This window comes from Furipterus horrens, unplaced genomic scaffold (assembly GCF_987537825.1).
Source record: "Furipterus horrens unplaced genomic scaffold, mFurHor1.1.pri manual_scaffold_2, whole genome shotgun sequence".
Taxonomy (NCBI): domain Eukaryota; kingdom Metazoa; phylum Chordata; class Mammalia; order Chiroptera; family Furipteridae; genus Furipterus; species Furipterus horrens.
In genome coordinates, this window is record NW_028327172.1 from 48,629,384 (window position 1) to 48,643,811 (window position 14,428).

General features: G+C 54.6%; 1 protein-coding gene across 1 annotated transcript in view; it reads left to right on the top strand.

Annotated features, from left to right (window-relative positions):
- Positions 1–12,559, top strand: part of CAPN5 (calpain 5) — a 56,126-nt gene extending 43,567 nt beyond the window's left edge. Inside the window, exons 4-13 of the mRNA XM_090265668.1 lie at positions 436–644; positions 3,215–3,407; positions 4,112–4,305; positions 4,917–4,994; positions 6,482–6,677; positions 7,337–7,459; positions 8,871–9,067; positions 9,865–9,980; positions 10,547–10,683; positions 11,431–12,559. Of these exons, the coding sequence (XP_090121794.1) occupies positions 436–644; positions 3,215–3,407; positions 4,112–4,305; positions 4,917–4,994; positions 6,482–6,677; positions 7,337–7,459; positions 8,871–9,067; positions 9,865–9,980; positions 10,547–10,683; positions 11,431–11,613 (1,626 nt within the window). The 3' untranslated portion in view covers positions 11,614–12,559. The remainder of the gene's footprint in view (positions 1–435; positions 645–3,214; positions 3,408–4,111; positions 4,306–4,916; positions 4,995–6,481; positions 6,678–7,336; positions 7,460–8,870; positions 9,068–9,864; positions 9,981–10,546; positions 10,684–11,430) is intronic.
- The last annotated feature ends 1,869 nt before the right edge of the window (positions 12,560–14,428 follow it).

The following is a 14,428-nucleotide window of genomic DNA, read 5'->3' on the forward strand; positions in this document are numbered from 1 at the left end:
GCTAGGGTTGGCCTAATTGGATGGAGAGAGGGAGGAGGCCATGGTGGTTGCCAGCTTCTGTCTCAGCCTAGGTGTGGGGGGTGGGGTGGGGAGACTGTGGCACCATTCACCAGGCAGGGACCAGGATGGGTATAATACATTTCTAAGGGGGGAGCAAGCAGACAGAGGCATGAGGAAGGGAGGGGGGGAACTCACAGGATTTTAGAATGACAGAGCTGGAAGGAGACTAAGGGAGCCTCCAACCAATGCATCGATGGGGAAACTGAGGCCCAGAGATGGGAAGGATTTGCCCAAGTCCCACATTGTTCATGGCAGAGTTGGAAAACAAACCCAGTATTCCTTTCCATTCTGATTCCCTGGAAGCATGCCCCCCTATTTCCTCAGGAAGCCAGATGTGACCTCATGTGTCCCCATCCTCTCCCCCCCCCCATCCAGGTCATCCCAGACTGGAAGGAGCAGGAGTGGGACCCCGAGAAGCCCGATGCCTATGCGGGCATCTTCCACTTCCACTTCTGGCGCTTTGGGGAGTGGGTGGACGTGGTCATCGATGACCGGTTGCCCACGGTCAACAACCAGCTCATCTACTGCCACTCCAACTCCCGCAATGAGTTCTGGTGTGCCCTGGTGGAGAAGGCCTATGCCAAGTAGGTGCTGGCAGTGGGCAGGTGGACCGCTGGCCAGGCTGGGGTTGCACTGCAGATGGGCTCTGCATGGGTGTTCCTCTTGCGGGGCTTCTGGCACAGAGAGGTCAGGGGCTGGTGCAAAGTCACACAGTGCTCAGAGCCCAGGCACCCAGGGCATGGCCGGCTGAGCCTACACTGGGTAGGGTGGAGGCCTAAACTGAAGGTCCTCTGGGCATCTAGTTGTCAAGTCCCCACAACCAACCCACACAGGGAGGAACAGTTACTCCCACTTATACCTGAGAAGACTGAGGCCCAGGAAGGTTTCCTGAAGGTAGCTGTGGGCTGAGCCAGCACTCACATTCAGGTCAGTGGTTCCTTCCCAAAGATCCCAGCTGCTGAACCCTCCCTGGAGGCCTTGCTTGGAATGTGGTATCTGAACCTGGGCTGGGTGTGGAGCCTTCCCTGCTCTCTGCCCACCCCACCGCCCCTGCCCCCCCCCCCCCCATCCATTTATCCATCTACCTGACTGACTGTTCATCCATCCTATCTTTGCTCACCACCTCCTTCTGCTCTGTGCCAGGCCCTGGGTCCCCAGCACAAGCACAGGCAAGGGTTTACTAAACTGTTGGGGCAGAGTGACCTGCCCAGGTCCCTGCAGGACAGGGGCAAGCTTGGGACAGGAGGGCCAGAGGGTCAGAGACCCGCCACTAGCTATGTGGGAGCCTGGTTCCTCTTCCCAGGCCCATTTGTCAGTCTTCTTGGAGTGTGTGTGTGTGTGAGATAGAGACAGAGAGATAGAAACGCCCAACATTAAAAACAATCCCTAGAAAACAGCCTTTAACCCATTCCATTTTTAATCCTAAGAAGGCAAAGCCCGCCCCCTAGTGGTCACTAAGTCTCCGTGGTCCTTGATGCAGGCCCTTCTTGAACTTCAGAAAGCCACTCGGTGGGCTTGTTCATTTTTGTTTTGTTTTGTTTTTAAATAACAATTTTAATATTTATAATTTTAACTGTATTTAAGTGTACAATTCAGTGGCATTAATTACATTCACAATGCTGTGTATCCATCATCACTATCTATACCCAATCTTCTCATCAACATTAACTGAAATTCTGTATCCACTAAACAGTACCTCCCCTGTTTGCTCTTCCCCCAGCCCCTTGCAACCTCTATTCTGCTTTCTGTCTCTGAATTTGCCTATGCCAGGTAGCTCATATAAGTGGAATTACACAATATTTGTCCTTCTGCATCTGGCTTATATCACTTAGCATGACACTTTCAAGGTCCAGCCGTGTTGCAGCAATTCACTGCTAGGTTATATATTCCAAAGAACAGAAAGCAGAGACTCAAACAGATATTTGCACACCATTGTTCACAGTGGTATTATTCCCAACAGCTGACAGGTGGGAGCCACCCAAGTGTCCAGCGACAGACAAATGAATAAGCAAATGTGTCATATGCATGCAGTGGAACACTATTCAGCCACATGGGCCATATGGTGCTATGTTTACATTTTTGAGTAACCACCAAACTATTTTTCAGTGGCTGCACCACTTATGTGTGCTTGTTTTTTCATTGATTTACTTTTTAAATTGTAAAACTAATGCATGTCTATTATAGCAAATCTAGAAAATATAAGAAAGTCATGCAGAAGATAACAGAAGTGTGCTGTAGTCCTGGGTATTCTTCCAGCCTCTCCACGCCCCTCCCTGTTTTGGGTCTTCTGAGCTACTCCCACTCCTCCTCTGTTCAGGACCACCATTCACAGCCACTGTCCCCACACGGCCCCTCCTCTGCCTATTCTGTGTCACCATTTCCTATCTTTGTCTCCCACATCCTCCCCCAACTGTGGCAACTCTTTTAATATATTTGATGCATGTTTTTGTTTGTTTGTTTGTAGGTTAACCTTGTAAAATCTGTGTTGTTATTTTCAATTTACATAAATAGTATTTTGTTATGTATCCCATTCCACTTCTCACAGTCATGTCAGTGCTTTGCCTTTAAGACCCCAACCCTTTCCTTAACATTTAAGAAGGAACCACGGCTGTGTCCCTAGCACCTTGTATGTTGCACGTAATAGATGCTTAATAGTTTTTAAATGAATACATTTAAACATAATTGGAACCCAGCTGCATCGCTTTGCCAAACGTCCTAAGCAAGCACTCACATGTCGCGGCCACAGGAGCGCGTCTCAGTGCTTTGTTCACTGGCTGCTGAATGAGTTTGGTACAGTGTTGGTTTTTAAAACCAAGTCCCTGTTTAGGTGATTTCTCATCTTACATTATTACAAATAATCCCAAATTGATGTGTCAAAAGATATATGAGCTTTTAACGCTTTTGAAAAGAATTGATAGATTTCTGGACAGCTAATTTTTGAAGATGGGGCTGCTAAGGCTAAGGGGAAGTTGAGTGGCAAAATGGTGTGGCTCAGTGGGACAAATGTTGGCTCTGCTGTGGTCTGCTGTGGTCTGCTGTGTGCCCATAGCAGTTTGCTTGACCTCTTTGAGTCTCAAAAATAGCCCCTATAATGTAAAGGATTTAGATCAGCTGGGGAGCATGAGCTGGGAATTCTTTCCACGTTGCTCCCCAGGCTGGCGGGCTGTTACCAGGCCCTGGATGGAGGCAACACGGCGGATGCACTGGTGGACTTCACAGGGGGCGTTTCCGAGCCCATCGACCTGACTGAGGGTGACTTCGCCAACGACGAGGCCAAAAGGAACGCGCTCTTTGAGCGTGTGATGAAGGTGCACAGCCGGGGAGGCCTCATCAGTGCCTCCATCAAGGTGAGAGCGCAGAGCCAGACCGCAGTGGGGACCCCTCCCCTTTATCAACCCTAATAGGGGTGGGAGGTGGCTGTGGTGTCCCAAGCAGAGCCCCTGCCCAGGTTGGCTCTTAAATCCAGACCCTCAGCCTTGGGGGTGAGGAGGGGGGTGGAGGGTGCAGTTGGAGGGTGCAAGTCCTCCCCAGTGCCAGGCAGCACAAGCATGAGCCCCCTGCCCTAGCCCCCTACCACACTGACCACATTGTTTGACCAACATCCCCTTTTTCTGGCCCTCTCATATTGGGGTGAATGGGTGTCTATACATCTGAGAGTCCCTCAGTCAAGGTTTAAGTCATCACATGCTATGGAGGGGAGGGAGCCCCTATTTCCTGCTGGCACAGGTCTGGGTGCTTCAAGAGTCTTATTTCATTGGCTGCTCATGTTTCAGTTGGGAAAGCCTGGCTCATTGAAGGCAGAATTTGAACCCAGGTTTCGCTGACCAGTGGTGTGTTGATAAACTGGCTCTATGGAAAAATAAAAAGCCCTGATTTATAGCATTTGCTGATTTACGTGATGTCAATACTCCTACCAAGCTAACATTTTAACATCCAGCGTGCAAAATTGTGTGGGGCTGCCATTCTCTCCCCATTCTTTAGGGGGTGCTGTGACCCCCGGCTCAGCTGGAGCCTGTCTCGCCCTGCCTCTGAGCAACTGCGTCCCCCGCAGGCTTTGACCGCGGAGGACATGGAGGCCCGCCTGGCCTGCGGCCTGGTGAAAGGTCACGCATACGCTGTCACCGATGTGCGCAAGGTGCGCTTGGGCCACGGCCTGCTGGCTTTTTTCAAGTCCGAGAAGCTAGACATGATCCGCCTGCGCAACCCCTGGGGCGAGCGAGAGTGGACCGGGCCCTGGAGCGACACGTGAGGCTTGGGATGGGGGTGCGGGCACAGCGCTGACCTCAGGCAATGGGTGGGGGTGGCTTGGTAGGAGGACTTGAGCATGCACGAGGTGGGCTTCCTGGAGGAGGTTCGGAGTTGGATGACATTAGGAGAAGACTTTGGAGTGGGTGCATGGGGGTGGAGTCAGCATGGGCAAAGGCCCAGAGGTGGGATGAGCTGATTCCTGTAGGGAACAGAGACCAGTCTGAGGAGTGATATGGGCGGAGGCTGGGGGGTGGGGGTGGACAGGGAGGGAGGCCACCAGGGGTGAGAATGGGGATGACTGCTCTGCTTGGCAAAAGGAGCCCCTCCACTGAGGGTCTTGTCCCCCTTGCCCTCCATGCCCCCGAGCCTGTGGGTTTGCTCCTAGACCTCCAGGCCCTAGCAGGATGACAGCCCATGGTGACCTGTGGGAGTGAGCAGGCAGCTTCTTAGAGAGGGGCTGCGCACAGCCCCGGGTGCTCCCAACCACACCCACACTGATGGATGCCTGATGCTGCCCAGCTCTCATTCTCCTGCCCTTGCCAGGGTGGCCCTGGTGCAGACCCTCCACTTACTTTCTTCTTTTCCCTTTCCTCCTGCTCCCATTCCAGCTCAGAGGAGTGGCAGAAGGTGAGCAAGAGCGAGCGGGAGAAGATGGGAGTGACCGTGCAGGATGATGGCGAGTTCTGGTGAGTGTGCTCTTGCCCCAGGTGGGCATCCAGGGCTGAGGGAGGACCTCCTGTGCGCTGGGAGCACTGATGGGAGGGAGGAGCCAGGGCTTTAACAAATGCCACACCATCAATTTGCTGTGTGGCCTTGGACAAGTCACGCCACCTCTCTGAGCATATTTCCTGCTCTGTAAGATGAATCAGGCAGTCCTTTCATCTCCACAGTCCCCTTTGCCCACCTGAGAGACCCTAGGCTGCTCAGGCCCCCAGCTGAGCCCCTGGGCAGCTCAGCCAGGATGCCTGCAGGTAGGGGATTGACTAGAGGGCTGGGGCTTGCTGGCAGCCTGATTGCCCAGAGCAGATAGGGAAGAGGAGAGGCCTCACAGGGTCAGGGGGGTGCTGCCTCCTAAGCTGAGACTCGGGGTGCAGAGGAGCCATTGGTGGTCAGGGACAGAGATCCAGCCCAGAGGCAAGACTGCACACTTGGGTTTTGGAAGAGTAAGTTTAGGGAGGCACATGGGTGGGGGTGGGCTGGGAAGATGGCTCTAGCGTTGCTTAAAGAGCCCCATGGTTCCTGCATTCATTCACCCTGCATCCACTCATTCTGCATTCATTCATCCTATATTCACTCATTCCCGCATTCATTCACTCCTGCATTCATTCAGCCTGCATTTAGTCCCGATGGTGTCAGGCTCAGTGTCATTCTTAAGCAGGACACTTGATTCAGAGACTCAGCCTCTACCTGGAGGGGGACTGGGTACCCTGTGTGGGGTGGATGCTGTGCGGGCCCCGGGCAGATGGCAGTGACCTTGGTACCCAATGAGGTATCAAGGGGAGCCCCCCAGGTCCTCTGGATCTGGGCTTCTGTGGATGAGATCTACTGTGCCGAGTCTGGCTCAGGGCTTAGTTGAATTAAAACATAGTCATAAAAACCCCTCATCAGTGTAAGGGGCTTCTTCCTAAGGCCTTTCTCATGTATGTTCATATGTGGTACGTATATGTGCATATTCTCGTTTGTGCATACTTGAAGGGGGACGAGCACTTCCCCCTCCCCATTCGGCTCCTGGAGATGTATGTAGCATGTAGTGACCATGGCAACATCCTGGCCACTGCAGCGTGCTTACCAAGGAGTTCTTGCTTCCCATTTATTCAGGCCTCACAACAGCTGTGGAAGAAAATGGATGGAAACATCCATTTATAAGCTGTAGAGGGCTGTACATATTAGTTCTTCATACTACTAGTATTTGTAACAGCTGGCCTTTGCAATTGCTTCTGTCTGCCAGGAGTTATACGACTTGCTTTTATTGCATTAATTAATTCCTACACTAGCTCTCTGAGGTGCGTAACTGCTGTTAGATCCTTTCTCAACTTACAAGTTAGGAAACTGAGGCCGAAAGAGACATGAAGGGTGTGTGTGATGCCATGTCCATGCTCACTGTGGTGTGAGCCACGGTTCAGAGCATGCAGGGCCAGTGGACCTGCCTGGCTCAGCCCCTCATCACGCCCAGGATGACCTTCGAGGACGTGTGCCGATACTTCACTGACATCATCAAATGCCGCCTGATCAACACGTCTTACCTGAGCATCCACAAGACGTGGGAGGAGGCCCGGCTGCATGGGGCCTGGACGCGGCATGAGGACCCGTGGCAGAACCGCAGCGGGGGCTGCATCAACCACAAGGACACCTTCTTCCAGAACCCGCAGGTGGGCATTCTTGGGGGCTCCCACCCTGCCTCTTGAGCAGCTGCGGTGGCCCTTGCCATTGTCTTGTCATGGACTCCTGAATCACCTTGGGTGTATCCCTGTCCCTCTGTGGGCCTCAACGCACCTGCCCCTAGGGGGCGGGGGGAGGGGTGGATGGCACATCTGAGTGGTCGTGTAGACCCCAACCTCACAATCTGACCCAGAGATGGTAAAACTGAGGAAACAGGCTCTGAGGTTGCATGTCTTGTCCAGAGCTACAGGGATATTAGAGGCGGAGCTGGGGGCTCAAGCCCCTTGTTTCCACACACACGATGCTGCTCCTTCTGGAGGAGCTTGACCAGGTCAGCTCCTCCACGGGGGCTTCTCCCCTGCAGCCTCCTTGGTCATTCCAACTGCTTTGTGTGTCTTTATTGAGCACCGACTGCTCAATGTGGACTCTGAGCTGAGCATAACCTCAACCAGTCCTCCCACCCCTCATGCAGGGTATGCATTTCAGGCCCATCTTGCAGATAAGGGACTGAGGCTCGGAGAGGTGGTGTGACATGCCCAAGCTCACACAGCTGAGCTTCGGCCTGCTCTGGGCGGAGCTTCCAGAAGCCAGCAGCCCATTATCAGCATGGCCTCACTGTGGTGTCTCCCTTCCTTGACCATACCTGCAGTACATCTTTGATGTCAAGAAGCCAGAAGATGAAGTGCTGATTTGCATCCAGCAGCGGCCAAAACAGTCCACCCGTCGGGACGGCAAGGGCGAAAATCTGGTCATTGGCTTCGACATCTACAAGGTGAGGTCTGCTCTGGGTGAGGAGAGCAATGGAGCTGGGCTTTGGGCTGCCTGTCCCGGGGGAAGAACACCTCAGTCACCAACATCATCCCTGCCACCCCCGCCACGCTGGCTGACACCATGAATGTGCTGGGGCCTGGGCTCTGTTTGCAATATCGATGGAGCGCCCAGCCTGCCTGGGATTGGCTGCCGTAGGAGCACCCAGCCCGATTTCTTCTTGCTGCAGACCCACAGGCAAGGACTGTTTGTTGGATGGGGAAGGGAAGGATTGCCGGTGGGTGGGACCGGGCTCTAGGAACCCCCTCCCCCAGGGCTCTGGGTTCCCCCTGAATTGGAGGCTTTGCCAGGCACAGGGAGGAGGCATCCTGGGCAGAGCCAGGCAGGCTCACCAATGGTTGCTCCTCTTGGCCTGGCATCTGAGTACCTTCCGCATGTCGTGATGCCCAGTGTGGGATGGTGCTCATTGTAGAGGGTCAACATGCCAGACAGCAAGAACCTAGTGAAACCACGTGGATATGATAGGCGCACGGTCTGAGTTGAGTCGCTGGCATTTGGCATGCTTGGTCATGTGGTCATGTCATGAGTTTGTTCGTATCATTGTGTTGGTCCTTCATTGTGTGCCACTGTGTTGTGACTTTGACATGACGTGTCTGACCTTCACTGATGTGACTGGAGCTTATCATGGCACTTGTCCTATGAGCTGGCGGTGTCATTTCATGGACATGTGCTGTGACCTGGGCAGATAGTGATACTTGCTTCTGTTGTGATAGTCAGAAACCCTGCCCTGGTTGCTGTGGCTCAGTGGACTGAGTGCTGGACTGTGAACCGAAAGGTCACAGGTTTGATTCCCAGTCAGGGCACATGCCTGGGTTGTAGGCCAGGTGCCTGTTTGGGGGCATATGAAAGGCAACCACAACTGATAGAGGTATTTCCCACATATTGATGTTTCTCTCCCTCTCTTTCTCCCTCCTTTCTCCTCTCTCTAAAAATAAATAAAATCTTTAAAAAACCCCACAGACATTGTTATTAGGGGAATTCCTATTGCCTCCTCGCCTTTAACAAGCTATATTGAGATACAATTCACATACCATGCAATTCATTTAGAGTGTACAGTGACTTTTAGTGTATTCATGGAGTTGTGCAACCATCACCACCATCAATTTTATAACATTTTTCTCACCCCCAAAAGAAAGCCCACACCCTTTAGCCATCATCACCCAGTCCCATGCGCCTCCCTCCCCACCTCCCCCAGCCCTAGGCAAACACTCATCTACTTCTGTCTCTGTAGATCTGCCTCTTCTGGACATTTCATGTGAGTGGATGCTATCACTCTTTCTTTCACGGTGGTGAGGGAGAAGTGTGGGGTCGGGAGGAGGGGGCTGGGCTCTGTGACCAGCCCCCTGTGCCCGCAGGTAGAAGAGAACCGACAGTACCGCATGCACAGCCTGCAGCACAGAGCCGCCAGCTCCATCTACATCAATTCGCGCAGCGTGTTCCTGCGCACAGACCAGCCCGCGGGCCGCTACGTCATCATCCCCACCACCTTCGAGCCGGGCCACACGGGCGAGTTCCTGCTCCGTGTCTTCACTGACGTGCCCTCCAACTGCCGGTGCGCAGGGGCTGGCTTGGGGCCAGGGTGGGTGGGGTCGAGGTCCACGCCAGGCCGGCCAGAATCTGAGGCCCAGAGATGCTCAGCGTCTGTCGGAGGCGTAGAGCCCAGGCCTTGGGACACCCCAGCGCCTGTCTCCTTCCTCACCCCCTGCTCCTTTGTCCCTGCCTGTGCCAGCCATATAATAGGACAACTTCTCACATGTGCACGGCACTTTGCAGTTTACAAAGAAGCCTCAACTCATCTTATTTGCTTTTCTTGAATCTGGACTAGGAGGCGTGACCCTCCATTTTATGGATCAGAATTGGGGATTGAGGTTGGGGATGTTTTCCAAGATCTTGCAACCAGTGGTAAAGTTGGGCTAGATGGAGCACTGAAGCCCTTCTGTTCCGGGGGGCGGGGGTGCAGACCCTGTGGGCCCCACACTACCCTCCCACCTGGGCGGCAGCCCAGATTTGGTGCTGCCTGCCCACATCCCACAGTCCCTTCCCTGCTGAGCCTGATGCTTCCTAATCTGTGAAATGGGCGTAATAGTCACCTACCCCGCAGGGCTTTGTGAGGATTAGAAATAATTCCTGTAACACCCCAACAGAGGGTTTGGCATACAGTAGGTGGTCAGTAAATGGCTTTTCCCCTGTGGAAGGATGGAGCACCCTTGGGTGGGGATAGAGCAGCAGGAAGCAACATCTGGACTAAATACCGCTCTCTCCCCCTCCCCTCTTCTTGAACTCCCTCATCTCTGGTCTCCCTGACCCCCCTCCATGACCTCCTCCCTTTTCCCTTCTGCCCTGTACCAGAGAGCTGTGCCTGGATGAGCCACCCCGCTCTTGCTGGAGCTCCCTTTGCGGCTACCCCCAGCAGGTGACCCAGGTGCATGTCCTGGGGGCTGCTGGTCTCAAGGACACCCCAACAGGTATGCTTGCTCAGGGCAAGCCCCCCACTCTCCTCCCCAGGGAGGTTGCCCCATGTGCCTCCCCCTCTGCGGCTGCAGACATACAGCCTCCAGAGCTCTCCTGCTCTCCATCACTGAATGAACAAACCTTTCCTGACGTCCACTCAGGCCCAGCCTTGGGATCAAACTGCGTGCACAGAGGGGAGCACTCTGCCTCCTACCCTTGGGTCGCTTTTAGTGAGGGGTGGCAGCGAGGCACAAGGCCAGGCAGTTGGGAGCGAGGGCTCCGGCAGGGCTTCCTGAAGGGAGTGGCCTTTCTCCAGGCTAAGGAGGTGTGAAGGTATAAAGCCTGGTGAAATGGAGTAGGACAGAAGGAAACTGGACAGGGGAAACTACATAGGTCAAGGCCTGGGGGCTAGAGATTACCAAGGTGTCCCTTCCTGCCTCTGGTCTGCCCTCTCCTGGATGCGTGAGCCCAGGCTTCTGCTCTGCGGAGAGGGCCTCACCTCCCAGATATCTACTCCATCCAGGCCCTGCCCTAGCCCCCCCCACCCCCTACCTCATCCCATCAACCCCCATCTCTCTAGGGGCTAACTCTTACGTGATCATCAAGTGTGAGGGGGACAAAGTCCGCTCGGCCGTGCAGAAGGGTACCTCAGCGCCCAAGTACGATGTGAAAGGCATCTTCTACCGCAAAAAACCAGGCCAGCCCATCACTGTCCAGGTGAGTATACTGGTGCCCCAGCCTGACACTTCCCCATTCAGAGGGGCAGGTCCCAGGGTGGCAGAGCCTTCGATGGGACCCAGGAGTGCCCGGGCCCAGTTCAGAGACCCAGCAGGGTCAGTCTTCTGGCCAGGGACAGTGATCATTTCTGCCAACTTTGCCACAAACCTTGGGATTTGTACCTTAAATTCCCCTGTAGGTGGTTTACTGGGAACAGTTGCACTGAGATGGCCTGTGGTGGGTGGCTGCTGCCTGAGGGCACGGGTCAGAAAGCCAGGTCCCTGTGCCTTGGCTTCCTTGTCCTCTTAGGCCAAGGTGGCCAGTGGGCAATTCTGAGCTCATTGGCAAGAAGCCTCTGTCCCCTAGGTGCAGGCCAGCATCCCTCCGGCTGAGAAACCATCTGTAAATAAACAGGGAGGCACTGGGGGTTTTCCTAACATGGGGTCCCACTGGATCCAATCATAGACCCATAGAAACTGGGGCCAGAAGGACCCTTTAGGGGTCTTTGATACCCTCACATTGAAGATGGGGAAAATGAGGCACTTTCCAAGGTCAACAGCAGAGCTAATAGTAACAGACCTAACTTTATAGGAGGAAGAGAGGAAGGGGCCTGGCCTGGTTGAAGTTCATGGGGAGACAGATGCAATGCAGGAAAGGGATTCGGGGCCCTGCCACCACTGCCAGCTGTACCGCCCCCCCAGACCTTTACTCAGTGATGGCCCCCCATGATCCTCTGTCTCCTCCCAGATCTGGAACCACCGAGTTCTGAAGGATGAGTTCCTGGGCCAGGTGCAACTGAAGGCTGACCCGGAGGACCTCCAGGCCCTGCACACCCTTCACCTCCGAGACCGGAACAGCCGGCAGCCCAGCGACCTGCCAGGCACCATCGCCGTGCGTGTCCTCAGCAGCACCTCCCTCACCGCTGTCTGATGCCCGGCCATTCCCTGGCCCCACAGTTCTCACCCCCGTCTGCATGTCACCCGCCAGGGACTAGCCTGGGAGCCAGGACACTGGGTCCTTTTCCCAGCTTTCCCACTGACTTGCTGTGTGACCCTGGGAGGTCTCTGCCCGTCCCTGGGCCTCAGTGTTTTGAGGGCCCAAAAGCATTCCTTTCTCATGGAGGCGTCCTCTTGCCTGAGATTTAACAGAGCCCCCCTTTCCCCAGCTGCCACCCTGCTAAGGAACTCTGTCCACTGAAAACATTTTCCCAGGCCCTGCTGTCTGCTGACGGAGTGCCAAGAAGATGTCACTTGTTTACACACAAACTGCCACGTGCCCAAGCCCTACTCTCGCCGCTCCTGTCCTGCGCCTGCCCCGGTGCCCCAGACATTACTTCCTCTGTCACCTACACCTGCTTTTCTAGCCCCCTTGAAAGGACTCTTGGCTCTTGCTGGGTTCCTGCTCAGGCTGGAGTCTGGGAAATGTGCAGGTGACGTGTTCATTCTCAAATCCCATCCACCTGCCCGTGCATTTATTTCTTCCACAGAGATTTGCCAAGTGAATCATCGATGCCCAGGAGACCCCAGGTAGAGCTGGGCCCCTGCCCACAGCTCTGGGAGATCCGGCGTCAATCCCGGCCACACCTCTGCTCTTGGCTCCTCTCAGGCAAATGCCCAGAGGAGCTGCAGCTACCTTCTCATTCCAGATTCTGATTTCAACCCCACCTCTGGTTTAAGGTGCTGGTGGCAGTGATGGAAAGGAAGGATGTCTTCCCTTCTCTGCTGCCCTGATGCCAGGAGTGTGACCAGTTTAGTGGCGGGGCCCAGGCAGGTGGGGGGACCTGTAGACCCGAGGGGGAGGCTCCTGTTCTCAGGACCTGCTCTGCAGCAAGACCTGGGCTTTCCTGGGAGAAGGAGCTCTGGTGGTGGTGGTGGTGGGGGGGGGTGCTGGCAAGCCCCCCAGTGTCAGGTCACCCACTGGGCTTGGCAGGAGAATAGTAAATCCATCACCTGACCAGAGGTCTCTGCCAACATTCCCCCAAAATGCAGCCAAGAAGGCCACAGCTCTCGCTGCCCGGACCAAAATGTTCCTTTTAGGCAACATTTTATATTCTTTCTGTTTTAAAACTCTTATTTTAACCAAAGGTTTTTTTAAAAGGAAAACGGAAAGCCTGTGAACCTTTTTTTTTTCTTCTTCTTAAACTCCAGTTCTTGTGGTCCTCTGATTTTATTTTACTTTTATTTTTATTGGATTCCACTTGGGGAGGGACGAGGAGACGTCATGCCTTCTCAGAAGAGGTCTGGAGGCACGTAAAGGAGAGGGCGGCTGGTACTTCGATGTATAGCACGTTGGCACCAATCCTGCTGGTGCTGTGACCTGCTTCAGGTCTCCCGTGCCCTTGGGCTCCAGACCAGGCGATGTCAATGAAGAAGTTCAGCTGGTTCAAGAATGGGGATTCCTGTGGTCTTGCTGGGGATTCCTTTGGAAACCTCAATTTTCAGCTCTTTGGTCCAGTGTCCTGGCTGGAGGTGCTGGGTTCTTGATTTTGCCTCCTCACCCCGTGGCCGGCTCTGCTCCTGTGTCCTGGCCCTGGGCCCCATGAGGGACTCCTGGAAGAGCTGGGACTTCTCAAGAACCTGGGCCTGAGGCCATGACTCTGCTGATGACCAGGAGCAAGTCATTCAAACCTCCTGTGCCTCGATTCCCCGCTTCTGTCAAGTGGGGCCAGTGATTCCTGTTTGTCAGCACTCTTAGTAACAAGTGCTGAATAAGGGCAAAACCATAACCTCTCTCTATGTAGCTCTGTATGCGTGCACACTACACACTCATGTAATCACTTTTCAATGTCTGTTTCAAATGAATACTCCTGAGTCGGGGTGGAGAGGTGGGGGCTGGATAAGCCAGCTTGGGGCCTCTGGGGCCAACCTCTGCGTGTTTTCTCAGCCATGTTCACCTACCTGGGCCTTGGAGCGAACCAGGACCAACTTGCAGACCCGTGGGCTTCCACCCTGGGGCTGCGCTCTGCTCCTTGCCCCCCAGCAGAACTTGTTCAGCAGCCCTGCCCTTGCTTCCTGCCCCTCTGGGGGGGCCAGGCTGGTCCCTGGTCCCCAGAAGGCCCTGAGGATGGGGCAGTTGAGGTTGGAGTTCTTCCAGGCTGGGACTGGGGGGTGGGTGGGGAGAGCAGTTCCTCCGTGCGCCTGATGCGCCCTTCAGTCCACAGGGGCCCGGTTCCTGGCTGCAGATGGGCAGAGGCTCTGGTCCACCCCACCCCACCGGATCTGGGCTTCCCTCCCCTTAGGGCCCACCCTGGGGTCCGGGAGACCTATTCTGTTCTCAGAATAAACATTACCACAATCCCAGAAACAGCTTCCCGTGTCTGTCTGTCCCTCTGGGGATTAGGGATAATGGAGGGAGTATTTTCCAGGCCTGGGTGACTGTTCTCTGGTCAGAGAGATGACATGAGGGAGGACCCCACGGCCTGCCCATTGATCTGAGCTGAGGTCAATGAGGTCGTTCCGTTACTCCCTCACATGGCCTTGTCCCAAGCCACATTCTAGGCACTAGGGATGTAGGGGACCAGCCACATTCCCTGCTCTGTTGGAGTCTGCAAACAAGTGTGAAGACCAGTAGAAATACTCTGGCCTGGATAAGCATCTCCCAGGGAACTCCTGGTAGGGTGGTGAGGGGGATACTGGGGCTGTTCGAACATGCTGGGGGAAGGAAGGCCTAGTCCTGATCCAACGGTGAGGTGGAGGGAGCAGCTGCATAATGGGCCGTGACAGAGATGAGCTTGTGGGGGTGCAGG